Source organism: Chrysemys picta, chromosome 22 (genome assembly GCF_011386835.1).
Source record: "Chrysemys picta bellii isolate R12L10 chromosome 22, ASM1138683v2, whole genome shotgun sequence".
Classification (NCBI taxonomy): domain Eukaryota; kingdom Metazoa; phylum Chordata; order Testudines; family Emydidae; genus Chrysemys; species Chrysemys picta.
Window position 1 is genome coordinate 15,483,207 of NC_088812.1, and position 22,512 is coordinate 15,505,718.

The window sequence follows — 22,512 nt, forward strand, 5'->3', positions numbered from 1 at the left end:
TAATATCACATGCAGCAGACAATGGACCAGATACACTTCTGGTGTAAATCAACACAGCATTGGCTTCAATGGAGTTATACACAGTTATACCAGCTGAAATTCTGGCCCAAGGAGGGCTTCAAATTCCTCTCCCGCACAAAGTGCTGGTCTGTTGACTTCAGCAGAGGGACGCTCGATTTTCCTAAGTCTAACTGAATTCATTTTCATCCAAGCACCCACCTCTTCAGCTGGTGGAAATGAATGTCGCTTTCTTAACTTCAGAGGAGATGTGCTACTTACTCCAGTTGACGAGCTGCCACTAAAAGTCTAGCTGCTGTCGTTCTCCGATGCAGATTTTCCCCACGCTCTTCCTCTTTTGTTCCTGGCGTGGCTCTGTAGTTTGTACAGCGAATGCCTTGTCTTCCCAGTTCTTTTGTGGTTTTGCTACAACATGGGTGATGTCATTTGGCCCAGAGGGCTTCGTGGCTGTAGTGTAAGAAAGAATGAATAAAATATTGGCTGGGAATTGTAATGAAGAACAGAGACCTGTGCTTGACTATCCCTGGTAGCTGGTTGCCATAAAAGAAGCCAATGTGGCTAGAAATTGCTCAGATATCTTTAGGTTACTGTGAGTACTATACTTATTCTACCTTTGGGTTCAGATGCTTGAGATAGTAATAGGGCTGGTAGTGATCTCATTGGCACCAATGCAATACCACAACGCCTCCATCAAAGCGTTAGAAAGTATTAAAAAACTGGCCCCGCGGAGCGAGAATTGTTTCCTTGATTCTGAGGTCTCTGCCAGAGCTAAGGAAGATCATGCTCTGTCCCTGTTTAAGGGGGGGATACGATACACTATAAAATCATGAATGGTGTGGGAAAAGTGAATAGAGGGGTGTTATTTGCCCTTTCCCACAAGACAAAATCTCAGTCACCCAGGGAAATTAATAGGCAGAAGGTTTAACGCAAACAAGAACAAATACTTTTTCACCCAATGCACAATTAACCTGTGGAACGTGTTGTCAGGAGATGGCCAAACATGTAACTGGGTTGAACAAAGAGCTAAAGAAGTTAATGGAGGATAGGTCCATCAATGGCTTTTAGCCAAGATGGTCAGGGATGTAATTCCATGCTCGGGGCAATCCTAAACCTCTGGCTGCCAGCAGTTGGGAGGGGAAAAAGAAAGAGGTGGATCTGTCCACATCTGTTCTGTACGCTCCCCCTGAAGTGCTGGTACTGGTCACTGTTGCAGACAGGATACTTATTTCATTACAATAACTAGTTATGCCAGTCAAGACAGGTCTTTAGGTTTAAATGTCTCATGGATCTAGCTAATTACCCCATTCACTTTTTTTTGTTGTGACTTTATTAGAGACCCAAAAAACCCAAACATCCCTGAACACAAGAATTTTGTGTTGCATTATCAACCGTACCTTCTCTGCAATGTAGCTGCGGTTGAAGTTTCCTGAGTTTGTGTTATGGGAGCGTGCATAAATGCCTTTAATAAAGTTAACCCATTGTATTCATTTGAGTTGTTTGCACCTGTAGGGTGCACTCAGGTCACATTGTCAAGCTTTCCAAGCCACCATGTGGGCTAGAAACTTGATTTTTGTTTTGTTTTTGTTTAAGAAAAGCTGAGATTCTCATATACAGATGCCCCCTGACTTACACAAGCATTCTGTTCCGGAAAGCCTTGCGAAACTCAAATTTTGAGTAAGTCAGAAATGTATACCCGTACGTTAGGCAAAAATTTCCTCAACTCGAAAATCCTATTTCTGGCTTACGGACCTTTTTCCGTAAGTGCGAATTTGCGTAAGTTGGGTCTTTGTGTAACCCGGGGAGTGTCTGTAATCATTTGATTCTAGGGGCTGGGGGCTTTAAGAAAAAGCATCAACTATCCCAAGATTCGCTGATTTAAAGGCCCCTGTTTGGATCAGGACTGTATTTTGGTAGGCTCGGTAGAAACATATACTAGGCTATGGTCCTTGCTCTGTAGCACCTATAGCCTATTTAGGCAAGGTGAAGGAAGGGATGCAAAAGCACAGAGAAGTGAAGTGTCCAAGATCTCACAGCAGCCCAGTGGCTGAGCTCGGAACAGACCGATCTAGCACTCTATCCACTGGATCATGCTGCCTTTCCGAAGGACATCTACACCTCTACCCCGATATAACACGAATTCTGATATAACTCAATAAAGCAGTGCTCCGGGGGGGGGGGGGGGGGCTGCGCACTCCAGCGGATCAAAGCAAGTTCGATATAACGCGGTTTCACCTATAACGCGGTAAGATTTTTTGGCTCCCGAGGACAGCGTTATATCGAGGAAGAGGTGTATTTTTTTAGCCAGGTGCCTGGTTCTTGCTGTCCCACTCATTAGCCGGTTTATTGCCAGGTATAACCTAGACCAGAACAGCAGCTGGGAACTCGAATGTGGTTATGTGAGGACTAGGCCTCATTGAGGGCACCTGTTGTGCAAATATGGCACTGGAATTACAAGCATCCAGGTGGGATGCTGCAGGCAGCCAACACAGAGACCGGGCCTCTTGGCTTCCCCTCTTGCTGCTCTCTTTGCTGGCTTGAAGGAGCAACAGCGCTACAGGGAAGGAGGTGAGGAGAAGGTGACTATTCCTTCCCTAGATTTCTACAGGCGTCTCAGAATCCACCCCACATGCCCAGCAGCCCCGTCCCCTCCTGGGGCTGCCCAGACTCCTGCTCATACAACCTCGGGAAGGGGCCTTAAACATTCCCGAGGGGACACAGACAACTGCCCTACGCCCTTAGATACCCTCCCTTCCTAGGGGACACAACACCCTCTCAGGTACCCTCCCTCCCCAGGGTATGCTACACCCCCTCAGATACCCTCCCTTCCCAGTGGACACAACATTCCCTTAGATACCTTCCCTCCCCAGGGCACAAAACACCCCCTCAGGTACCCTCCCGCCCCTGAGGACACAACACCCTCTCAGGTACCCTCTTTCCCTGGGGACACAACACCCCCTCAGATACCCTCCCTTCCTAGGGGACACAACACCCTCTCAGGTACCCTCCCTTCCCAGGGGACACAACACCCCCTTAGTTACCCTCCCTCCCCAGGGCACAAAACACCCTCTCAGGTACCCTCCCTCCCCCGGGGACACAACACCCTCTCAGGTACCCTCCCACCCCTGGGGACACAACCTGCTCTCCTCAGGGGACACAACACCCCCTTAGACATCTCATACCCCGGCACACCCTAGACCCGCCCCAGGGACATAATACCCTATCAGACACAGCCAACACCCCCCAGAGGACTCCATCCCCTCAACCCTCCCCCAGAAGCCCCCCAACCAACACCCAGGAGACTCAACACCCACTTGAACACAGCCAGCCACAACTCCCTAAGGGAATCAATACCCGCTCCGGTGTACCTCACATTCCCTGGGGGGCTCAGGACTCCCCTCAGGCACAGCCCACACCCTGCCCTGCCCCAGGACACCCGATATTCCTCAGGCACACACAATCCTCCTCACCACCCCCCCTCCCGTGCTTTTCAGTCACGCTCAACACCGCCCAGGGCAACAAATGCCCCTGGAGGAGCATATCAAAGATTGGTAGCCACGTGTAGGCTCCAGACACCTCAGATAATACACGTATCAGCTGGAAATAATGTAAAATTATTTAATTTGATTAGCTTTTACTAAGGAAGCTGCCAGTCCTGCCTTCAGTCCTGCTATCCTACATTCCCCATGTTTATTTCAGCATGAACTGTAGCCATTCATTATAACCACTAGGGGTCAGACCTTTCCAGCATGAAACAGACCATCACCATGCTCTTGAATGAACTCACACAGGAAAGTGTTGTGGGCAAACACTTTCACAAACTGATCACTCCATAGCTAACTTTTCAGTCCATGTCCTCAAAGGAAACCTGCACGACATCCTCAAAAGACGAACTTGAGAGCTTAAATTCATAATTTTGCTAGACATGAAAAATCATGATCTTAATACAGACATTGGATTTATGGCTTATTGCAACAATCTGTAATCCACTAACCAGCTCCTCTTTTTTTCGTCCTATGATTGTGGAGGTATTCGCAGGCCACTTCACCCTGACTAGTCCCTTAGAATATGTTAATTATTTATGCTGAATAATCAGTTCCACCATGTATTTAGCTGTGACACTCTGAGTACCTTTCCCAGACCTGAAGAAGACCTCTATGTCAGCTCAAAAACTTGTCTCTTTCACCAATGGAAGTTGATCCAATAAAAGACCAAGTCTTATACTTGGATTATAAACTCTTTGCGGCAGGGCCCCTCACTTTGTTCTGTGTTTGTACAGCTCCTAGCACAACCAAATCCATGACTGGGGCTCCTAGACACTGCCACAAAACCAACAATAAATAACAATAACAATCAATGCTTGCAATAAATATAATAGACCTATCCAACACGTCTAGGCCACTAAATTGCCTTTTATCCAGAGTATAATTTTTATGTGCCTTTTCTCACCATCCCCTTAGTATCTTAAGAAGGGTAATATGGCCTTGGAGAGAGGGTTCATTGTTCCTAGGAAAGCAGACATACTTGGCAATAAAACCATATACAGAAAATACTGAAACTGTTAAACAATCATCTTTGCTCAACGAGGCCAATTTATTGTAAATACAGAATAAAACGAAGGGATGGCGAAAAAGCAAGCAGTGTTATCATGCTCAGAAAGGATGGCTCAGAAAGGATCTTGAACTACTTTGTTAACCCACAAGCTGTGGGGAATTAGCATATTGAGGCCGCTGAAGCCCTGCACATCCCAAATTCCCCTACCCCCTCTTCTCACCCCGGTACTGCCCCCTCCCACCTACCCTCTATTCCCCCCAAGGTCACCACCTCACCTTACATGTGCATCTTCTCCAGGGTTCAGGCACCTAATTAGTGGAGCCACACCTGTGCAGCCCCACTAATTAGGTTGGTGGCCCTTCATTCTCTCGTGTGCGGCTGCCCAGGCGTGCACCTTAGAGGGAACTATCCACAGACCACCTGAACGGAGCTCGCGGACCACTGGTGGCCCACGGACCACAGTTTGAGAACCTCTACTCTAGGCTCCTGGAGGACTCTAACCATGGCGATGGAAGCTATAATTCTTCCCCACCACAAATGTCCCCTCTTCTGTTCTGCCCCTGAAAATGGGAGAAAGCCCCAGTTACAAGGGAGGTAATGCCAGGCATCAGAAATCTCCCCCAGTTGATCCAAGAGACTGTTTGTGGTGAAAGGTAGAGGCCTGCGCGGATACACAAATGTGTACCTGCATCCGATCCGCGATGTGCAAAAATTATCGGAGGATATCTGCGCATTTGCATGGCTCTACACTAGGCTGAGACTCCGAGGCATCCCCTCCACTGGACCCCGGTTGGGGAGAGCTGCGTGGGCAGCTGTGGGGAGCCCACATGGAGTCGCAGACCCTCCACCTGCTCTAGGCTGGGCGGGGAGCCTGCGGGGTGGGGACACGGCCAGAGGCTGAGAGCAGCACCACGCCCCCTGCCTCCCCAGCAGATGGAGGGTCCACCACAGCTCCCCGTCTGGGCGCCACACTGACCTGGGTGGGGGGAGAGGGGAAGACCTGTGGAGCTGCATGGGGGCTGCTAGGGCCCCCCACCCAGGGCAGGTGGAGGGGCTGCCGCAGCTCCCCACAGCTGCCCGCCTGTCTCTTACCGTGGCTGGGCTGTGGGGAGGCATGGCAGACCCTCCACCTGCCCTGGGCGTGGGGCCGAAGCAGCCCCCCACCTAGTGTCCCTGCTCCTGCAGGTCCCCCGCCCAGGGCAGGTGGAGGATCCGTGCCACGGTTCCTCAGAGTTGCCCGCCCGGCTCTTATCGTCAGAGCACTGTGCGGATACAAAATCCACGCTGCTATCTGCAGAAATGGTCCATGGGTGTAAAGCAGATACCTGCAGATTTGCAGGGCTCTAGTGAAAGGCACTATTCAATGTGAGTAAGGCCTTAGGTTATCCAAGCTCACCGAGGAAATATGTGGCAGAACCCAGGTCTTTTGAGTCACACGGGGAGCGGGGGGTTCCAAAGAGGATGGATCTAGACTGTTCTCAGTGGTACCATATGACAGAACAAGGAGTAATGGTTTCATGTTGCAGTGGTGGCGGTTTAGGTTGGATATTAGGAAAAACTTTTTCACTAGGAGGGTGGTGAAGCACTGGAATGGGTTACCTAAGGTGGTGGTGGAATCTCCATCCTTAGAGGTTTTTAAGGTCAGGCTTGACAAAGGCCTGGCTGGGATGATTTAGTTGGGGATTGGTCCTGCTTTGAGCAGGGGGTTGGACGAGATGACCTCCTGAGGTCCCTTCCAACCTTGATATTCTATGATTCTATGATTCGCATTGACCCCCTCAAAACTGGGGGAACAGGGGCCTGATGGGAGTCCCACTCTCCCCAGCCGACTTCCCCAGGCCCCTTCAGCCTATTCTCCCTGGAACTCTTGCCCCCTCCCTTGCCTTGAGCGCCCTTCCTTCCTTGAACACCCGTCGCCTTTGGGGACCCCCTGCCACACTTGGGGGACTGGCAGGCCACTGCATTGCAATTTGGCTCAGCCTTGGCCTGACTGGATACGCCATGTGTGTGCAGAAACAAGGTCACTGGGACATGTCGCGGTAAGGCAATTACTACAACTGCCTTTATTTCAGTATTCTAGTATTTCATTAGCAGCTGGTCTCTAGGAACGTGATCTGCACATGGGATGGAGGTTGCCAGAGGCCATTTGCTTGGATAAAAATGGGGAATGATGTTTGAGAATCCCTCTCGTAGAACAACTGTATTTATCATTTTTATCCACTGCTATGTCCTGGATCCAGTTTCACATTTGCTGTGTCTGGCTGATTTTGTTGTTCATGATCTATCTATCTATCTATCTATCTATCTATCTATCTATCTATCTATCTATCTATCTATCTATCTATCTATCTATCTATCCATCCCAATACACCCCCATCTAGCTAGCTAGGGATCTCTCTGTATTTATCAGGCACTTCTCAAGGTGCTATCAATGTGCTTCTCAGCACCTGATGGGTTTCCCATCTTTTCTTACTGCTATTAGATTACCCTTACATTTTCCAAAGGCCAGTGAGTTCTGTGAGCGACTAACTCATTAGAACTGCCTAGTTGCCTAATTAAGACTTCAAAACTGGAAATCACCCAACTGCAAGCGTTGATCTGCTATGTCCATTTATTGGAAAAATGGAATAAAACAAAGAAAAATGGAACAAAACAGGAAATTATGAACAGGATACAATCTGCACATCAGTGGTTTGCCCTTTGCAAACGATCATGTAGTGGTGAACTGGTGCTAATAATACGAAATACACCGTAGGAGTTAAAAAATGATAGATCTTCATATCTGTAGTTGGTTCATACTCCTTTGAGGAAAGGCACTGAACAGCAAGACTCTGTGAATTTCCCAGTATCACTGAGACCTTCTTTTGAGCCACATATCTTCACAAATGATTCGATTCCTAAGTACATACAGCATACTAACAATATACCCTAATCAAATGGTCTTACAACGCTAGACAAGCTAGACCTCAGTAACCCAGGAGGAAAAGGAAAATTTCAGAAGAGCAACTTTGTAAAACTAAAACTCAGACAGCTGCCTCATAACAGAAGCTCCCCCAGAAATTAAAAATGCTTCTTGCAGCAAGCAATGGAGAATGGGCTGTAATCTTTAAAATCCCCTAATGCCGTTAGTGCTGGTAGCAGGTATTGCTGTCACTAGGCAGTGACGTGAGGACTTTCTAGAGCTCTCTTTTAATATTTTGTTCTGTAGGAGCTGGTAGTCGATACGCATTTGACATTAGAGCTCCTTCCACTGCTAGTGCTGTATCCGCCGGTAGGAACGCACGGTGCACATACGTCTCCCAAATTTGCGACGACGCTTCTTCCAATCCTAGCGTCGCATATACCCCCACTGCTAAGAACACCTCCGGTTTTGAGTAGTGTTCTGCTGCTGGAGGAATAGCTGCCCCCAAAGCAGGGGTCGCCGTCACACACAATCCCCCCTTGGGATCTACACACAGCTGCAAATAAAAAAGCAAGAGATTGTAGCTCAGTTTATGACTTTTGCTGTAAAAGATGAATCATTTCGGACTTCTAAGAAGGAGAATACTCCTGGTACTTACAAATATTGACGGGGCAAACACCTTCTCCGCACAACCTGTTAGAAGGGGAAAATGAAGAAAGGTTTAAAATGTAAGAAACAGGGTTTGCCAGAGGCTAGGAATTGGGCGACAGGGGATGGATCACTTGCTGATTCCCTGTTCTGTTCATTCCCTCTGAAGCACGTGGCATTGGCCACTGTCGGAAGACAGGATACTGGGCTAGATGGACCTTTGATCTGACTCAGTATGGCCATTCTTATGTTCTTATGTTTTAGCTACCTGCTTATTATCATTACCTATATAATGAATTAGCTGTAAGCCTTGAGATCAGGTGATGTTTGCAGCAGACTCAGACTGTGGTTTGGAAATATTTGATTTGACTGTCCAATACACACAAACATTGTAATTTTTTTCCCCGATAGGTCCCGATCCTGCACACGGGCAGCACTTACTCATGCCAGTAGACCTATTGGGTAAATTTATCAAAAGTGCGTAAGTGCATTAGGATCCGAAGTACTATTAAGGTGACCAGAGAGCAAGTGTGAAAAATCAGGGCAGGGGACAGGGGTAATAGGCGCCTGTATAGGAAAATTCCACAAATATCGGGAGTGTGCCTATAAAATTGGGACCTCTGGTCACCCTAAGTGCTATTGACTTCAAAAGGGATTATCATCGTAAGTAGAACTGTGCAAATAACTGATTTCATGAGTCAATGACCGAACTGAAGAAACAAAAATATTTTGGGTCTACCTGAAACAAAAATTTTCAGAGAACAACAACAACAACAAAAACCAACACGGGGAAAAATCCTTCTAGGTGGAACAAAATGCAGGGCCGGCGCAACCCATTAGGCGACCTAGGCGGTCGCGTAGAGCACTAACATTTGGGGGCCGGCGACCACGGCGGCGGTATTTTGGGGGCGGGACCTTCCGCCGCCTCTGTCGGGGGCGGCATTTCGGGGGCAGGACCTTCCACCGCCTAGGGCGGTAAAAAAGCTGGCGGCGCTCCTGACAAAATGTCTCATTCATCTTGAAATGAAATGTTTAGTTTCATTTGTTTTGTTTCTTTTAACTTTTTTTAAGTTTTGTTTTAATGAGAGTGAACTAAATTTTGAAGTGAAAAGTCATTTCAGATGGGGAAAAAATCAAACCATTTCGTTTAAAAGGTGTCAAACGGAAACTTTTTACTTTTGGTCTCTTGGGGTTTTTTAAGTGTAATAATCCGGTGAATTCAGCATGAATTCATAAAATTCTGCAATGGACCGGAAGCTGTGTTTTTTCATTGGAAAAAAATTTCAGCTGAATTTCACTCAGCTCTACTTCTACATCAGTTACGTGCTTCTGATAATTCCCCCACAGTTTGCAATGAGATAACTTGCAAGTACGTGGACTATAACTTTAAGAAAGGGTTGCAGGATTGGACCCTTTGTTTTAACAGGCGTTTTAAATTAATTGTTATTCTTCTCTGATCAGTGATTTGTAGGATTGTGCTATGAACCCACCTGCTCTCCTCTCCTTCCAGCAGCTTCCTGTAGGTGGCGATCTCGATATCCAGCGCTAGCTTGACGTTCATCAGCTCTTGGTACTCCCGCAGCTGGCAAGCCAGGTCCTGCTTGGCTTTCGTCAGCGCAGCCTCCAGCTCGGCCAGTTTACACTTGGCGTCTTTGAGAGCCATCTCTCCTCGTTCCTCGGCTTCTGCTATGGCTCCTTCCAGTTTGCATCGCTGCAGGGGCGGGAGAGAAATGCATTCCATGTGACTCATTTGAAGAGACTCTCTTCTGTTACAAATGGAAGGCTCAAATTTTGGATTCGGGCTGAAAAACTGATCAGGCTGAGGGATGCTTGAATAAAGCAATATCCATGTCTATTCTTTTGAACTAGACTGTGAACTTCTTCCGGCCAAGAGTGCATGAATCTGTCTGCCCTTCTGGTAGACTATGAGGAGCTGAGACACCTTCTCAGAAATGTCTTCTGACTTCCTCTTAATAGCGTTCACTGTTGTTACAGTTCAGCCTAAGCACTGGACAGACACATCACAAAGAAGACAGCCCGAGCCCCAGGGAACTCACTATCCAGGTGTCAGACAGGGATGCCTCAAGTGGACAAAACAGACAAAGGCAGCAGAGGATGAAACGAGTTTAGCAGAGAAGTGGAAGGCTTGGCCCATGGCTGGCCTAGCAATGCTTGACAAGCAAGACTGGTAGGCACTATGGCAGAGGAAACACTATGCCTCTTGACTTCTACTCTCAGAAACTATGCCCACAGGGAAAGAGGTCCTGTTCTAGACGGGATTTTACACTGTCCTCCTTGCCATGTGACCCTAGGAGCCCCTCAATGCCAAGTGGCAGAGGGCCCACTATACTGTAACTCTCATCAGGCCTGACACACTCAACTCACTGGTGTCAGAATATTTAGCTCAACAGTGCCTTGTAAGGTATCATAAAAACTGGAGTAAAACTGCTCCTTGGAGTAAATTCACAACCACTTTGCCAGCTGACGGATGGAGGATTTCTCTCTCATCAGCCTTCCCATAGAGGTACCTAGCACACAGCCTGGGGCACTAAGTCCCTAGATTTAGATCTTACAGGCTAGCCGCCATGACATGGGCCTCTGATGACAGACCGGCTATTCTAGTTATATTGTTTTGCTTTATAAACGGCTTACCGGAGATAGGGCCATTGATTGAGAGTTTCAAAGCTGACTAGAAGATTTAGGCACACAACGTCCATTCATTTGAACGGGCTTTGAAAAACCCAACCATTGATTCTGCTAGTGTCATTTATTTATTTATTCGTTCAGTCATGTAAAGTTGGTTGTACATCCAAAACTGTTAACTGGAGGTGGCCTCTTTTTGCTTAACTTTAGACTTCTGTGGAGTGTGTCAGCTTCACAATACAGGCCTCTACCACTTATAGATTCATAGATTCTAGGACTGGAAGGGACCTCGAGAAGTCATCGAGTCCAGTCCCCTGCCCGCATGGCAGGACCAAATATTGTCTAAACCATCCCAGATAGACAATTATCTAACCTACTCTTAAATATCTCCAGAGATGGAGATTCCACAACCTCCCTAGGCAATTTGTTCCAGTGCTTAACCACCCTGACAGTTAGGAACTTTTTCCTAATGTCCAACCTAAACCTCCCTTGCTGCAGTTTAAGCCCATTGCTTCTTGTCCTATCCTCAGAGGCTAAGGTGAACAAGTTTTCTCCCTCTTCCCTATGACAGCCTTTTAGATACCTGAAAACTGCTATCATGTCCCCTCTCAGTCTTCTCTTTTCCAAACTAAACAAACCCAATTCTTTCAGTCTTCCTTCATAGATCATGTTCTCAAGACCTTTAATCATTCTTGTTGCTCTTCTCTGGACCCTCTCCTTAACTTGTGTTAGGGAGTAACTCTGTCAGCTGGTAGCAGTAGTAAACTATTATCTTTCATGGCTTGGTCACTGGTCTAGGCACCAGCAGTTTCTTCAGAACTGTCAAGTGGTGCAACCTAATTTGTAATTAAGATTTTTTTTTTTACTGATGAGCTGTTATAATGGGGCAGTTTTGGGTTATCATGTAGCACTGAATCCTTTACATAGCATTTGTGTGTCGTTATTGATGCATTATACACTCTTTGCCAGTGTGTCACACTCACCTGGGCTTTAACATTTTCAAGTTCTCCGTGCAGTCTCTGAATCACCCGGTTCAGCTCCGTAATCTCATTCCTTGTGCTGTGCAGGTTGTCGCAGTGTTTGCTAGCGGTTACCTTCAGCTCCTCATACTTAGGTGAGTGAGAAGATGCAATTATAATAAACAGACCAGTTACAAAGCACCAAAAACTGCAGTGTAACTATGATGAGCTACTCATGGGTCTCTGGCAGGGTTTGAATGCTATATCTTGAGCACTAAAGAACAGACCTCTACTACTTGAGCTGAAAGAGGAGCTCCTTTAGAGGTCAGCTGTAGTAGATTATTATCCTCTATGTGGGTAATGGCTGAAGGTGCAACACAGATTGTGAAAACATGTTTCATAGCATTCTTGTCTGGCCAAGACTGGCCTATGGAGCAGGCACTGGGCTGGGCCTCAGGAAAACAGGCTTCAATTTTTGGCTCTGCCACTGCTTTCCTGAGTGACCTCGGGCAAGTCCCTTCCTTCTGTGTGCCTTTATTTTCCCATCTGTCAAATGGGGTAATGCTACTGACCCGCTTTGTAAAACACTTTGAGATATATCAAAGAAAATGATATGCATTAGAAGAAATTGGTATTATTAATTATGATTATTGTTATTTATTACTAATTAATTAATTAATTGATTATAATTTTATAATTAAGAGAAGGAACCCGAGTTTTAAAAAGTGCCTTAAATCTGAATGGGAAGTTATGACATTTCCATAAAACCAGATCCTTGGCAAATATAAACGGGTGTAACTCCAGTGAAGTCAAGTGTGCACAGCTGAAGAAATAGCCTATATCTTGATCATTTTTCACTGAGACTAAATCCTAACACAGTTTTAGGAGATAATAGTATACATTTCATATACTGTGGGCAGGTTTACATTACAGCCGGGATCGATGCTTTGAGATCGATCCACCGGCGGTTGATTTAGCAGGTCTAGTGAAGACCCGCCAAATTGACTGCAGATCACTCTCCAGCCGACCCCTGTACTCTACCCCCGACGAGAAGAGTAAGGTAAGTTGACGGGAGAAACTCCTGCGGTGTAGACCCCGCAGTAACTCGGCTTAAGGTACGTCGACTCCAGCTACGTTATTCACATAGCTGGAGTTGTGTAGCGTAGGTCGACTTACCGCGGTAGTGTAGACATAGCCTGTCTGTCATTTCATGCATCTCTTGAATTATGGAAAGCCGGTTTCCTGTCTGTATGCGCTCTCATTCATGTGAATTGAACTATTTCTATGATGAGATCAGTGTCAGAGTCATCCATAATCCCTTTCTCTCTGTGGTGACTCACCTTGCACTGGTACCAGGACTCTGCCTCAGCTCGGCTCCTGTTGGCGATGTCCTCGTACTGAGCTTTGACATCAGCGATGATGTCATCCATGTTCAGGCCTCGGTTGTTGTCCATTTGCACAATAACAGAGGTGTCCAAAATGGATGCTTGGAGGCAAGCAATTTCCTGCAGGAGACATTAAATTCATCAATTGTTTGTGTGGTAAGATTCATAGATTCATAGACTCTAGGACTGGAAGGGACCTTGAGAGGTCATCGAGTCCAGTCCCCTGCCCTCATGGCAGGACCAAATACTGTCTAGACCATCCCTGATAGACATTTATCTAACCTACTCTTAAATATCTCCAGAGATGGAGATTCCATAACCTCCCTAGGCAATTTATTCCAGTGTTTAACCACCCTGACAGTTAGGAACTTTTTCCTAATATCCAACCTAGACCTCCCTTGCTGCAGTTTAAGCCCATTACTTCTTGTTCTATCCTTAGAGGCTAAGGTGAACACGTTTTCTCCCACCTCCTTATGACAGCCTTTTAGATACCTGAAGACTGCTATCATGTCCCCCTCAGTCTTCTCTTTTCCAAAGTAAACAAACCCAATTATTTCAGCCTTCCTTCATAGGTCATGTTCTCAAGACCTTTAATCATTCTTGTTGCTCTTCTCTAGACCCTCTCCAATTTCTCCACATCTTTCTTGAAATGCGGTGCCCAGAACTGGACACAATACTCCAGTTGAGGCCTAACCAGTGCAGAGTGGAGCTGAAGAATGACTTCTCGTGTCTTGCTCACAACACACCTGTTAATGCATCCCAGAATCATGTTTGCTTTTTTTGCAACAGCATCACACTGTTGACTCATATTTAGCTTGTGGTCCACTATAACCCCTAGATCCCTTTCTGCCATACTCCTTCCTAGACAGTCTCTTCCCATTCTGTATGTATGAAACTGATTGTTCCTTCCTACGTGAAGTACTTTGCATTTGTCTTTATTAAACTTCATCCTGTTTACCTCAGACCATTTCTCCAATTTGTCCAGATCATTTTGAATTTTGACCCTATCCTCCAAAGCAGTTGCAATCCCTCCCAGTTTGGTATCATCTGCAAACTTAATAAGCGTACTTTCTATGCCAATATCTAAGTCATTGATGAAGATATTGAACAGAGCCGGTCCCAAAACAGACCCCTGTGGATAGATGTTTGGCTGCATGTGTGTGTTCCCTCTCCGTGCCACCCCAGCCCTGTGCAGACAGCTGGCAGACCTCGAGCGAACCACACAATGACAACAAGATCCGTTAAGGGACGAAGGCACCCAGCCAGGTCTATTGTTGATGAAGCATGGTACTAGTATCCCGCAGACTCTACCAGACCACTAATACATGTATGCCCACAACAATGGACCAGCTCAGTGAATGGCAGGATTTTCTGTTCCTCCCTGGGCCAGACAAAGATACTCCCTCTGAGATACATCTTTATACCCCCGATACAAACAAGTTAAGTATTGCCCCTCTGACATAATTAGTTACTGCCCCCTGAGGTGGCTAGTTATCACCCATCTCTTTGTACATGTTGGTTCGATCAAAACATCTCTATTACATACTGTCATCCTGACCTTATCTTTTGGGAGGGGTCAGCGTGTTCCTGTTCTCCTTGGGGAATGTTTTTGTACCATCCTTGATATTGGGATGGTCTGGTATCACTTGATATCGGGATGTGTTTGCGTGAGTGCTCAGTGATTAGCACTTCTTAGGAATGTGTATTTCTGCAATATCAGCCCTGTTCTTGCCAGATTCTGTGCAGTTGCACGCAGGCAGACCCTGACATTTGCTCACAGCCTGACGTTTGCTAACTTTGCTTTATATCAGCAAAGCTTGCCCATTGCTTCCGCTCAGACCTCGTACCAGACCTCTGATACAAGGGCTTATATCTTAGGCTCTCTTTCGACTATAGGGTGCTTTCCTGACTTTGTTCCTCTGTTCACAGATAACAAGATACTTCCTACATATTTTGCAGTTTCAGGTTTAATCCCAAATAGAGGAGAGGGATTTTTTGATTTGAATGCACCTGGTTTTTAGTGAAATGTGTCCATTAATCTCTTTTTCCAGCAAGGCTGGTTGAGGCCATGTCTACACTGTGGGTGCTACAGCACTGAAGCTATGTCCCTGTAAGCCCATAATGTAAGCCCAACAGAAGGTGTCTGTCTGTCACTGTAAGAACTCCTCCGCCTGGTGCAATGGGAGCTAGGTGGGTGGAAGTTTTCTTCCATCGACCTGTGCGTCTACCCCAGGCTGTGGTCGCAGGGGTGTGGATTTTCACATCCCTGAACAGAGGCGTAGCGAGCGCCCTCCGTACCCTCCGACCGGAGGGGGCCCCGCAAAGAAGGGAGCCCCTAAAAGTGGCAAAATAAATACCGCATTCCAGTTTCTGCATGGTAAGGGGCCCCGCCCGGACATACGTTTGGAGGGGGCCACGTTCTTTGTTGCTATGGCCCTGTCCCTGAATGCTGTAGCTATGTCCACCAAAATTTTAAGCGTAGCCCAGGCCTGAGGTAGACGCCTTCTTCTTTCACTTGCGTAAACAAGGAAGGACTTCTCTGAAATCAGCGGAGCTAAGCTGGTGTCAGCGTAGAGCAAGTCAAAGAAGAAACCGGCCCTAAGGGATCAGCAGTGGAAAGAGGCCTTAAACCGAGTGCAAATGATGCCCCACGGTCAGGCCCCTTTACACTGCCAGAGCAGTGTAAGAAAGGCATAAGAAAGCCCAGAATGTAAATTAAAATCAGGCCCTAAGGCCCTGATCTTCAAAGGCAGCTAGGCACCTAATTCCCACTGATTTCAATGAGAGTTAGGCACTGAAATACCTTAGAGGACCTGGGCCTGTGGGTCTTACCAAGGATCGCGCCATGGAACCGGTCCCTTAGGCTCAATATAGATTCAGCTGACTAACAGGGTCAGATCCACCCACCGGGCCTTCGACCCTTTCCTTCCGCTAACAGATCACCTGCCACCAGGTGTTATTATTCCCTTCAGGTGGGGTTTTCAAAGGGATTTCCAAATTTCAATTCCCTGCCATTGCAGGGGTCTCAGGCACTGGTGCATCTTGGTCCTTCCTGTCCCCTGCTTGTGGCACACAGTAGTTTAGTCTCCTCAGGGCTATAATTCTTTAGCCGTATCCAGGGTATTGGGCTCAATACAGGGGAAGCTGGGTAGAGTTTAATGGCCTCTACTATACAGGAGGTCCGACTAGATGACCTGGTGGTCCCTTCTGGCTGTAAACTCTCTGATTCTTAGACTAAGGGAGTCTGGCACCAAACTCCCCATGAATTTCGCCAGCAGGGGTTAACTCCCATAAAGCCCTTTGGAAAATACCAGCATTCATTGTTTTCTTCTCCTCATAAAAGCCTGACTGGAGTAGGAAATGTCGTTACCTCTTCATATATGCGTCTCAGGAAGGTGATCTCGTCTATGAGGGATTCCACTTTGACTTCTAGTTCTGCCTTGTTCATGTAAGCACAGTCCACATCCTGCAGAGAATCGGAAATACAGTGAGAGAACTTCTAATTGATTATAAGAGATTTCTGTTAATGCTAGAACAAAATCGGGTTAATAACGCCATCACCTGGATTGTCATTTCTAAGCAGTTTAGTTTTTCCATATTATTTCATTCTTTCCATCTTTATATTTTTACATGCAAAATAATCAATATACAGGAGATAGGAAGATAAATAGGTCACCTCCATAGACCAGCCTAATGGTCTGTTGTATCGACAGCCAGAAGGACCAAATCAGGGTAAGGCTAGGCAGCTAATGGGAGATTTTAAAAGGCTCAAAGGGCATCTAACTCCCATTGGAAGTCAATGGCTGTGGGGGTCTAACATCTTTGAAGATCTCCTCCTAAATCCACATTTTGGGCTCCTAAATAAGTGGCTTAATTTGCAAAGGTTGGTGAACACCCGGAGCTCCCAAGGACGTTAGAGGGTTTTAGAGATTTTCAAAAGTGACCTGATCAGCTCCTGTTTAACAACTAAATGAGGTGCCCAGATTTTCCAATGTGTTCAATAGAAGCTTCTGGAAGTTGTGTAGAGATGGATGAAATTTGCTGTATGAGACTTTTGGGGGGTGAAAAAAGCAGATTTGGTGACACCGAAATGTTTCATGGCTTCATGCTGGTTTCACCAAATGGTTTTGGTCAACAGAAATGCCAGTGAAATCAAAATATTTTGTTTTGACATTTTCAAACGGAAAGGTTTTTGCTTCAAAATGCCCTTTTGTTTTAAAACGTCCTTTCATTTTATTTGAAAAGCGTCAAAACCATTTTCAAATGCTCAAAATCAAAAGGAAATGTTTCATTTGGCACAAAACACATTTTTTAACCGGAAACAATTTTTTTTCCAGATTTTTCAGAATTGCCAATGAATCAACAATTCCGTTATTTATACAGCTGAGCGCTTTTGAAAATCTGGCCCTAAATATCTCTGAAAAGAGGAATTTGAGTTTCCTGAAAACATGCATCCTCAAAAGCTCTAATGGACAAAGACCATAGGATAATATTTTCAAAACACCTGAGTGATTTAGAAGCACATGCATCATTTTCAAAAGTAACTCAGGCACTTAGGAATCTAAATCCTACTGACATTCAGTGAGACTAAGGGCTAGATTTACAAATGTATTTAGATACCTGGAGATACAGATAGATGCCTAGTGGGATTTTCAAAAGCATCTAAGTGAGTTTGATGGGAGCAACACCCATGGGAGTTAAGTGCCTAAATATCTTTAAAAATATTAGTCTCCAAGATCACATATGCATTTTTGAATTTTTTCACCTCTAACCATCATTTCATGAATTATTATTTCAGGGGGTTAAAAATGGCAAAATAAAGTGTTTTTTTTTTTTTTTACATTTTTCAGGAAAAAATGGTTGGAATTTCAAAAAAATTCTATTTTTTGTAGCAGCCGTGTTAGTCTGTATCCGCAAAAAGAAGAACAGGAGTACTTGTGGCACCTTAGAGACTAACAAATTTATTAGAGCATCCAAAGAAGTGGGCTGTAGTCCACGAAAGCTTATGCTCTAATAAATTTGTTAGTCTCTAAGGTGCCACAAGTACTCCTGTTCTTCTATTTTTTGTAAGTATGAACTTTGCATTGTTTTTCCTTCAGATGAGTTAAAAATCACGATATGCCATCAGTGTTCTATTAAAATCTGGGCAGCAGGTGTTTGATAAGGTTGTAGCCTATCTGCGCATTGCTCACCTTCTTAAGTACTACAAACTCGTTCTCAGCACAGGTTCGACGATTGCATTCCTCTTCATACCTGAGGGGGAAGAGGATTATTTTTTGTATAGCTAAGAAAAAAAAATACCTTGGTGCATTTTGGAATTCCAGAACAACTTCAGGTGACTCTGTGCACTCAGTCAGTTGATGTACCATATGTTGTACGTGCCTTATGGTGTATGTTTGCAGAATTCGATTTTTTTTTTGTCATTTCAATAGATAATGTTGATATTTATTTTAAGATATTTTGAAATTTATATTGATTTAAATATTCACAATTGTGCAAAATTATAGGTTTTAACCATTTTTTTATTGTTCTCTATTTAAATTTTCACAGTTGCAGGAAATTATAGGGGGCTCAGAGAATGGGGAGGGTCAGACAGAAATTATTTAAGGACAGTAGCTGTTGAGGTTCAAAAACCGTAAAGATTTATAATCACTAAAAACAAATTGTCACCATCGCATGTCAAAATGTACAAAGTAAATATCATTAAATCAACCTCTAACGAGGTCTCAAGCAGCATTTCTCTTACTTTGCCGACATGGGAATATTTTTTCATCTGTTTGTGTGTGTATGGTGAAATTAACGTTTACTGACATTTACTGTCAAAAATCTAATCCTTCCAAGCCTAGTTGTACGTATTCACATTTACAGTATCTGCCAAGGTCTCTACTTAACTAAAATGTTGTAAAGTACTCTTCAAGCAGACTGTTTAACGAAGAGTGTAAACCCATAATTGATGTAATGTGTAGCTCTCCCTAAGTGATAATGTCGTAGTATATTATTATTTGTTACTTGTATCCCAGTAGCACCTAGGAAGCCCATGGAGAAAGATTACATTGTGCAGGTGCTGTAGTAGGGTTTCCAGCCCTCCAGGATTGTCCTGGAGTCTCCATGAATCGAAGATTAATCTTTAATTAAAGATTGTGGTCATGTGATGAAACCTCCAGGAATACGTCCAACCAAAATTGGCAACCCTATACTGTAGCTATAATATACTTGTTGAATAAATAACACATTTACAAACTTGGGTGCCTAGAGGTAGCACCGAAGGCCAAGATTTTCAGTAGTGACGAGGGATAGATAATAAAACAGAGAATATCAGAATGCCACTATATAAATCCATGGTATTCCCACACCTTGAATATTGTGTGCGGTTCTGGTCATCCCGCCTCAAAAAAGATATATTAAAATTGGAAAAAGTATGGAGAAAGGCAACAAAAATGATTCGGGGTATGGAACAGCTTCCATATGAGGAGAGACTAAACGGACTAGGATTTTTCAGCTTACTAAGTGGGGAGATGATAGAGGTGTATAAAATCATGAATGGTGTGGAGAAAGTGAATAAGGAAGAGGTATTTGCCCCTTCCCATCACACAAGAACCGACGGTCACCCAGTGAAATTAATAGGCAAACAAAAACAAACAAAAGGAAGTAGTTCCTCACACAGTCAACTTATGGAACTCATTGCCAGGGGTTGCTGTGAAGGTCAAAAGCATAACAGAGTTCAAAAAAGAATTAGCTAAGTTGACGGAGGAAAGGTCCATCACCAGCTATTAACCAAGATGCTCAGGGACACAACGCCATGCTCTGAGTGTCCCTAAACCTCTGACTGCCAGAAACTGGGACTGGATGACAGGGAATGGATCACTCAATAATTACCCTGGTCTGTTCTTTCCCTCTGAAGCATCTGGTACCAGCCACTGTTGGAAGACAGGATACTGGGCTAGATGGACCATTGGTCTGACCCAGTATGGCCGTTCTTATGTTCTTATGATTTTTGAGCACTCAGCATCTTTGAAAAGCCAGGCAGTTATTTAGTTAGTCAAGACATATCTGAAACTGCCTACCTATAGTCAGAAGCTTCTCCACCCTCTTGAATAGTGGTGAGTCAACAATGCATGCAGCTATGTACATGTTTGGAGACATTTAGTTTAACAACCTATTATTAAACTGCATCTTTTCACACTTACTTTCTCTTGTAATCCTCCAAAATGTCCTGCATGTTGTGCAGTTCTGTCTCCAGCTTAGCTCGGTCACATCCCAGGTTCTCCAGCTGCCTCTTCAAGTTACTGATATAAGCTTCAAACATGGGCTCCATGTTATTCTGGTAGTGTTTTTGCTCCCGCAAAAAGCTCCATTTGGTCTCCAGCACCTTATTCTGCTGCTCCAGGAATCGGACCTGAATCCCAAGAGGAAGAAAGTTCACTTTTGAAGCTTTCAAAACATATCAATGCGTTAGACTGGTAACAAATAGGCGCCCATAGTTCAAACAAGGAATTAATTCAGGGAAGTCCTATGGCTTGGATTGTACAGAGGTCAGGCTAGATGATCACAGTGATCCCTTCTGGCTTTATAATCTATGAAATCTCTCATATTACTGCCAGAATGGATTCCCCGGAATCAGCAAAATGCGAAACAAAAGACATGAGTCATGTACGTGTTTTCAGAAGAATGGAGATAACAGAAATGTCAAATTTGGCGTTCAGCTCTTCGTAATGAGGTTATTCAGAAACATACTGTTAAACATGAGAAATGGATCGAGCAGTTACAGAGAAAGCGACGCGTACCTCTGACTTATCCTATTTATGGTTGAAACAGCGCTGATCCTAGACTGTCTCTCACACCAGTGTAAATCAGAAGTAACTCCACTGAAATCAACACTTAGGCTGGTGTGGGAGAAAAATAAGGGGCTCTCTGAATATAACATTAGAGCCTGATTCTTATTTACATTAAAACCACTTTATCCCACCCTGATAGTGTATTTATATCCCCCATGAAGGCCCTTTTGCACTGCTGGAGTGACATAAAGTGGCCTTAGTGTGAATGAGAATCAGACCCTCACTGTAATTTTAGGCTGAGATTTGGGAACTCCAAATCCCTTAGACACTTTGGACAGCTAAAAACTGTAGAAAATCTCGGGCTTCATCTCCGAAATGTCTGCGCGAGTTGTGTCTGACATTCCTATGGCGAACCGCCAGTGAAGCGTGTGATCTCCCATCTCACCTTGTCAATGAAAGAAGCGAATTTGTTGTTGAGGCACTTGATCTGCTCCTTCTCCTGATATTTCACCGACTGAACATTGGGGTCGATCTCCAGGTTGAGAGGTTGGAGCAGGTGCGGGTTGACTTGGACGGGTGTGATAGTGGGTGGACAAGGCCCACAGATCCCACCCACTCTGTAGCCAAAGCCAGCACCACCATGGCCATATGGAAGACCAGCATTCCCATACCCATATCTTGCAGAACGACAGCTACCAACGGCCATTCTGGGTTTGCCGGAGGCTACGCCACTGAGACTTCTGCTGCCAAAGTATCCTAGTCCTCTATAGCCCACGCCACCACCTCCCCGAGATGAGACAGTGCTGAAGCTGTACTGCCTTATGCTTCTTGGTATGACAGCTGAGCAAGAACTGAAATTCCGGACACCACCACCTCCAGAGCTAATGCGATAGGATCGGCAAGACATTGTGGCTGATTAGAGGAGGAATGAAGGCAGATGGTGAAGTTCAGAAAAGCGTGAGCAGGGCAGCAGAGAGAAAAGTAGCCAAGCGTGGATCCCTCTGAAATCAGAACTGATGCTTTCACCTTTTTATCTGTTAGGAGAACGGGCCTTGGCTGGATAATGATGAGGTTTATGAGCTTGGGGTGTTAGCCCCACCGCACATTTTGCTGAGCAACAACTTGAACTATACTTAAACACACCTATCATACGTTATAGGAGACGGTCTAGTTTCATTGCAGGGAATCCCAGCTCTATAAAAACTGTGCTTGCAAAACTCCCTTTTTTTATAGTAGGGATTAAAGAGAAGCAAAAACCAGCTTTTGATGGGCTTAGCATACCGCGAATTAGGAAAGGAGTAATTGTCGCGTGGGAAAAAATGCAACTTGTTTATTAAGTTGCCCGCACAGGCCTGGGAACACTCTGGTGATTTGATCATATGGGTCCGATTCTGATCTCAATTAGACCAGAGTAAATCTGATGTAATTCCACCACTAGGCCCGATTGTTCTCTCCTTTGCAATGGTTTTATACATCTGTAATTCCCTTGGAATCTGTGGAGCTGCTCACCGTTGACATGAGTATAAGGCTAGGTCTACACTACCCTGAATCGGCGGGTAGAAATCGATCTCTCGGGGATCAAATTATCGCGTCTCGTCGGGATGCGACAATCGATCCCCGAATCGACGCTC

The 22,512-nt window shown here is 45.1% G+C and overlaps 1 protein-coding gene across 1 annotated transcript; it reads right to left on the minus strand.

Annotated features, from left to right (window-relative positions):
• Window positions 1-7,165: 7,165 nt before the first annotated feature.
• LOC101942824 (keratin, type II cytoskeletal cochleal-like) lies at window positions 7,166-21,788 on the minus strand. The gene is made up of 9 exons (XM_005291876.2): window positions 21,327-21,788; window positions 20,294-20,502; window positions 18,299-18,359; window positions 16,477-16,572; window positions 13,062-13,226; window positions 11,746-11,871; window positions 9,610-9,830; window positions 8,130-8,164; window positions 7,166-8,027 (listed from the first exon to the last, which is right to left on the minus strand). The coding sequence occupies exons 1-9, from the start codon at window positions 21,786-21,788 to the stop codon at window positions 7,759-7,761; spliced, it is 1,644 nt and encodes a 547-aa protein (XP_005291933.2). The 3' UTR covers window positions 7,166-7,758.
• Window positions 21,789-22,512: the final 724 nt, after the last annotated feature.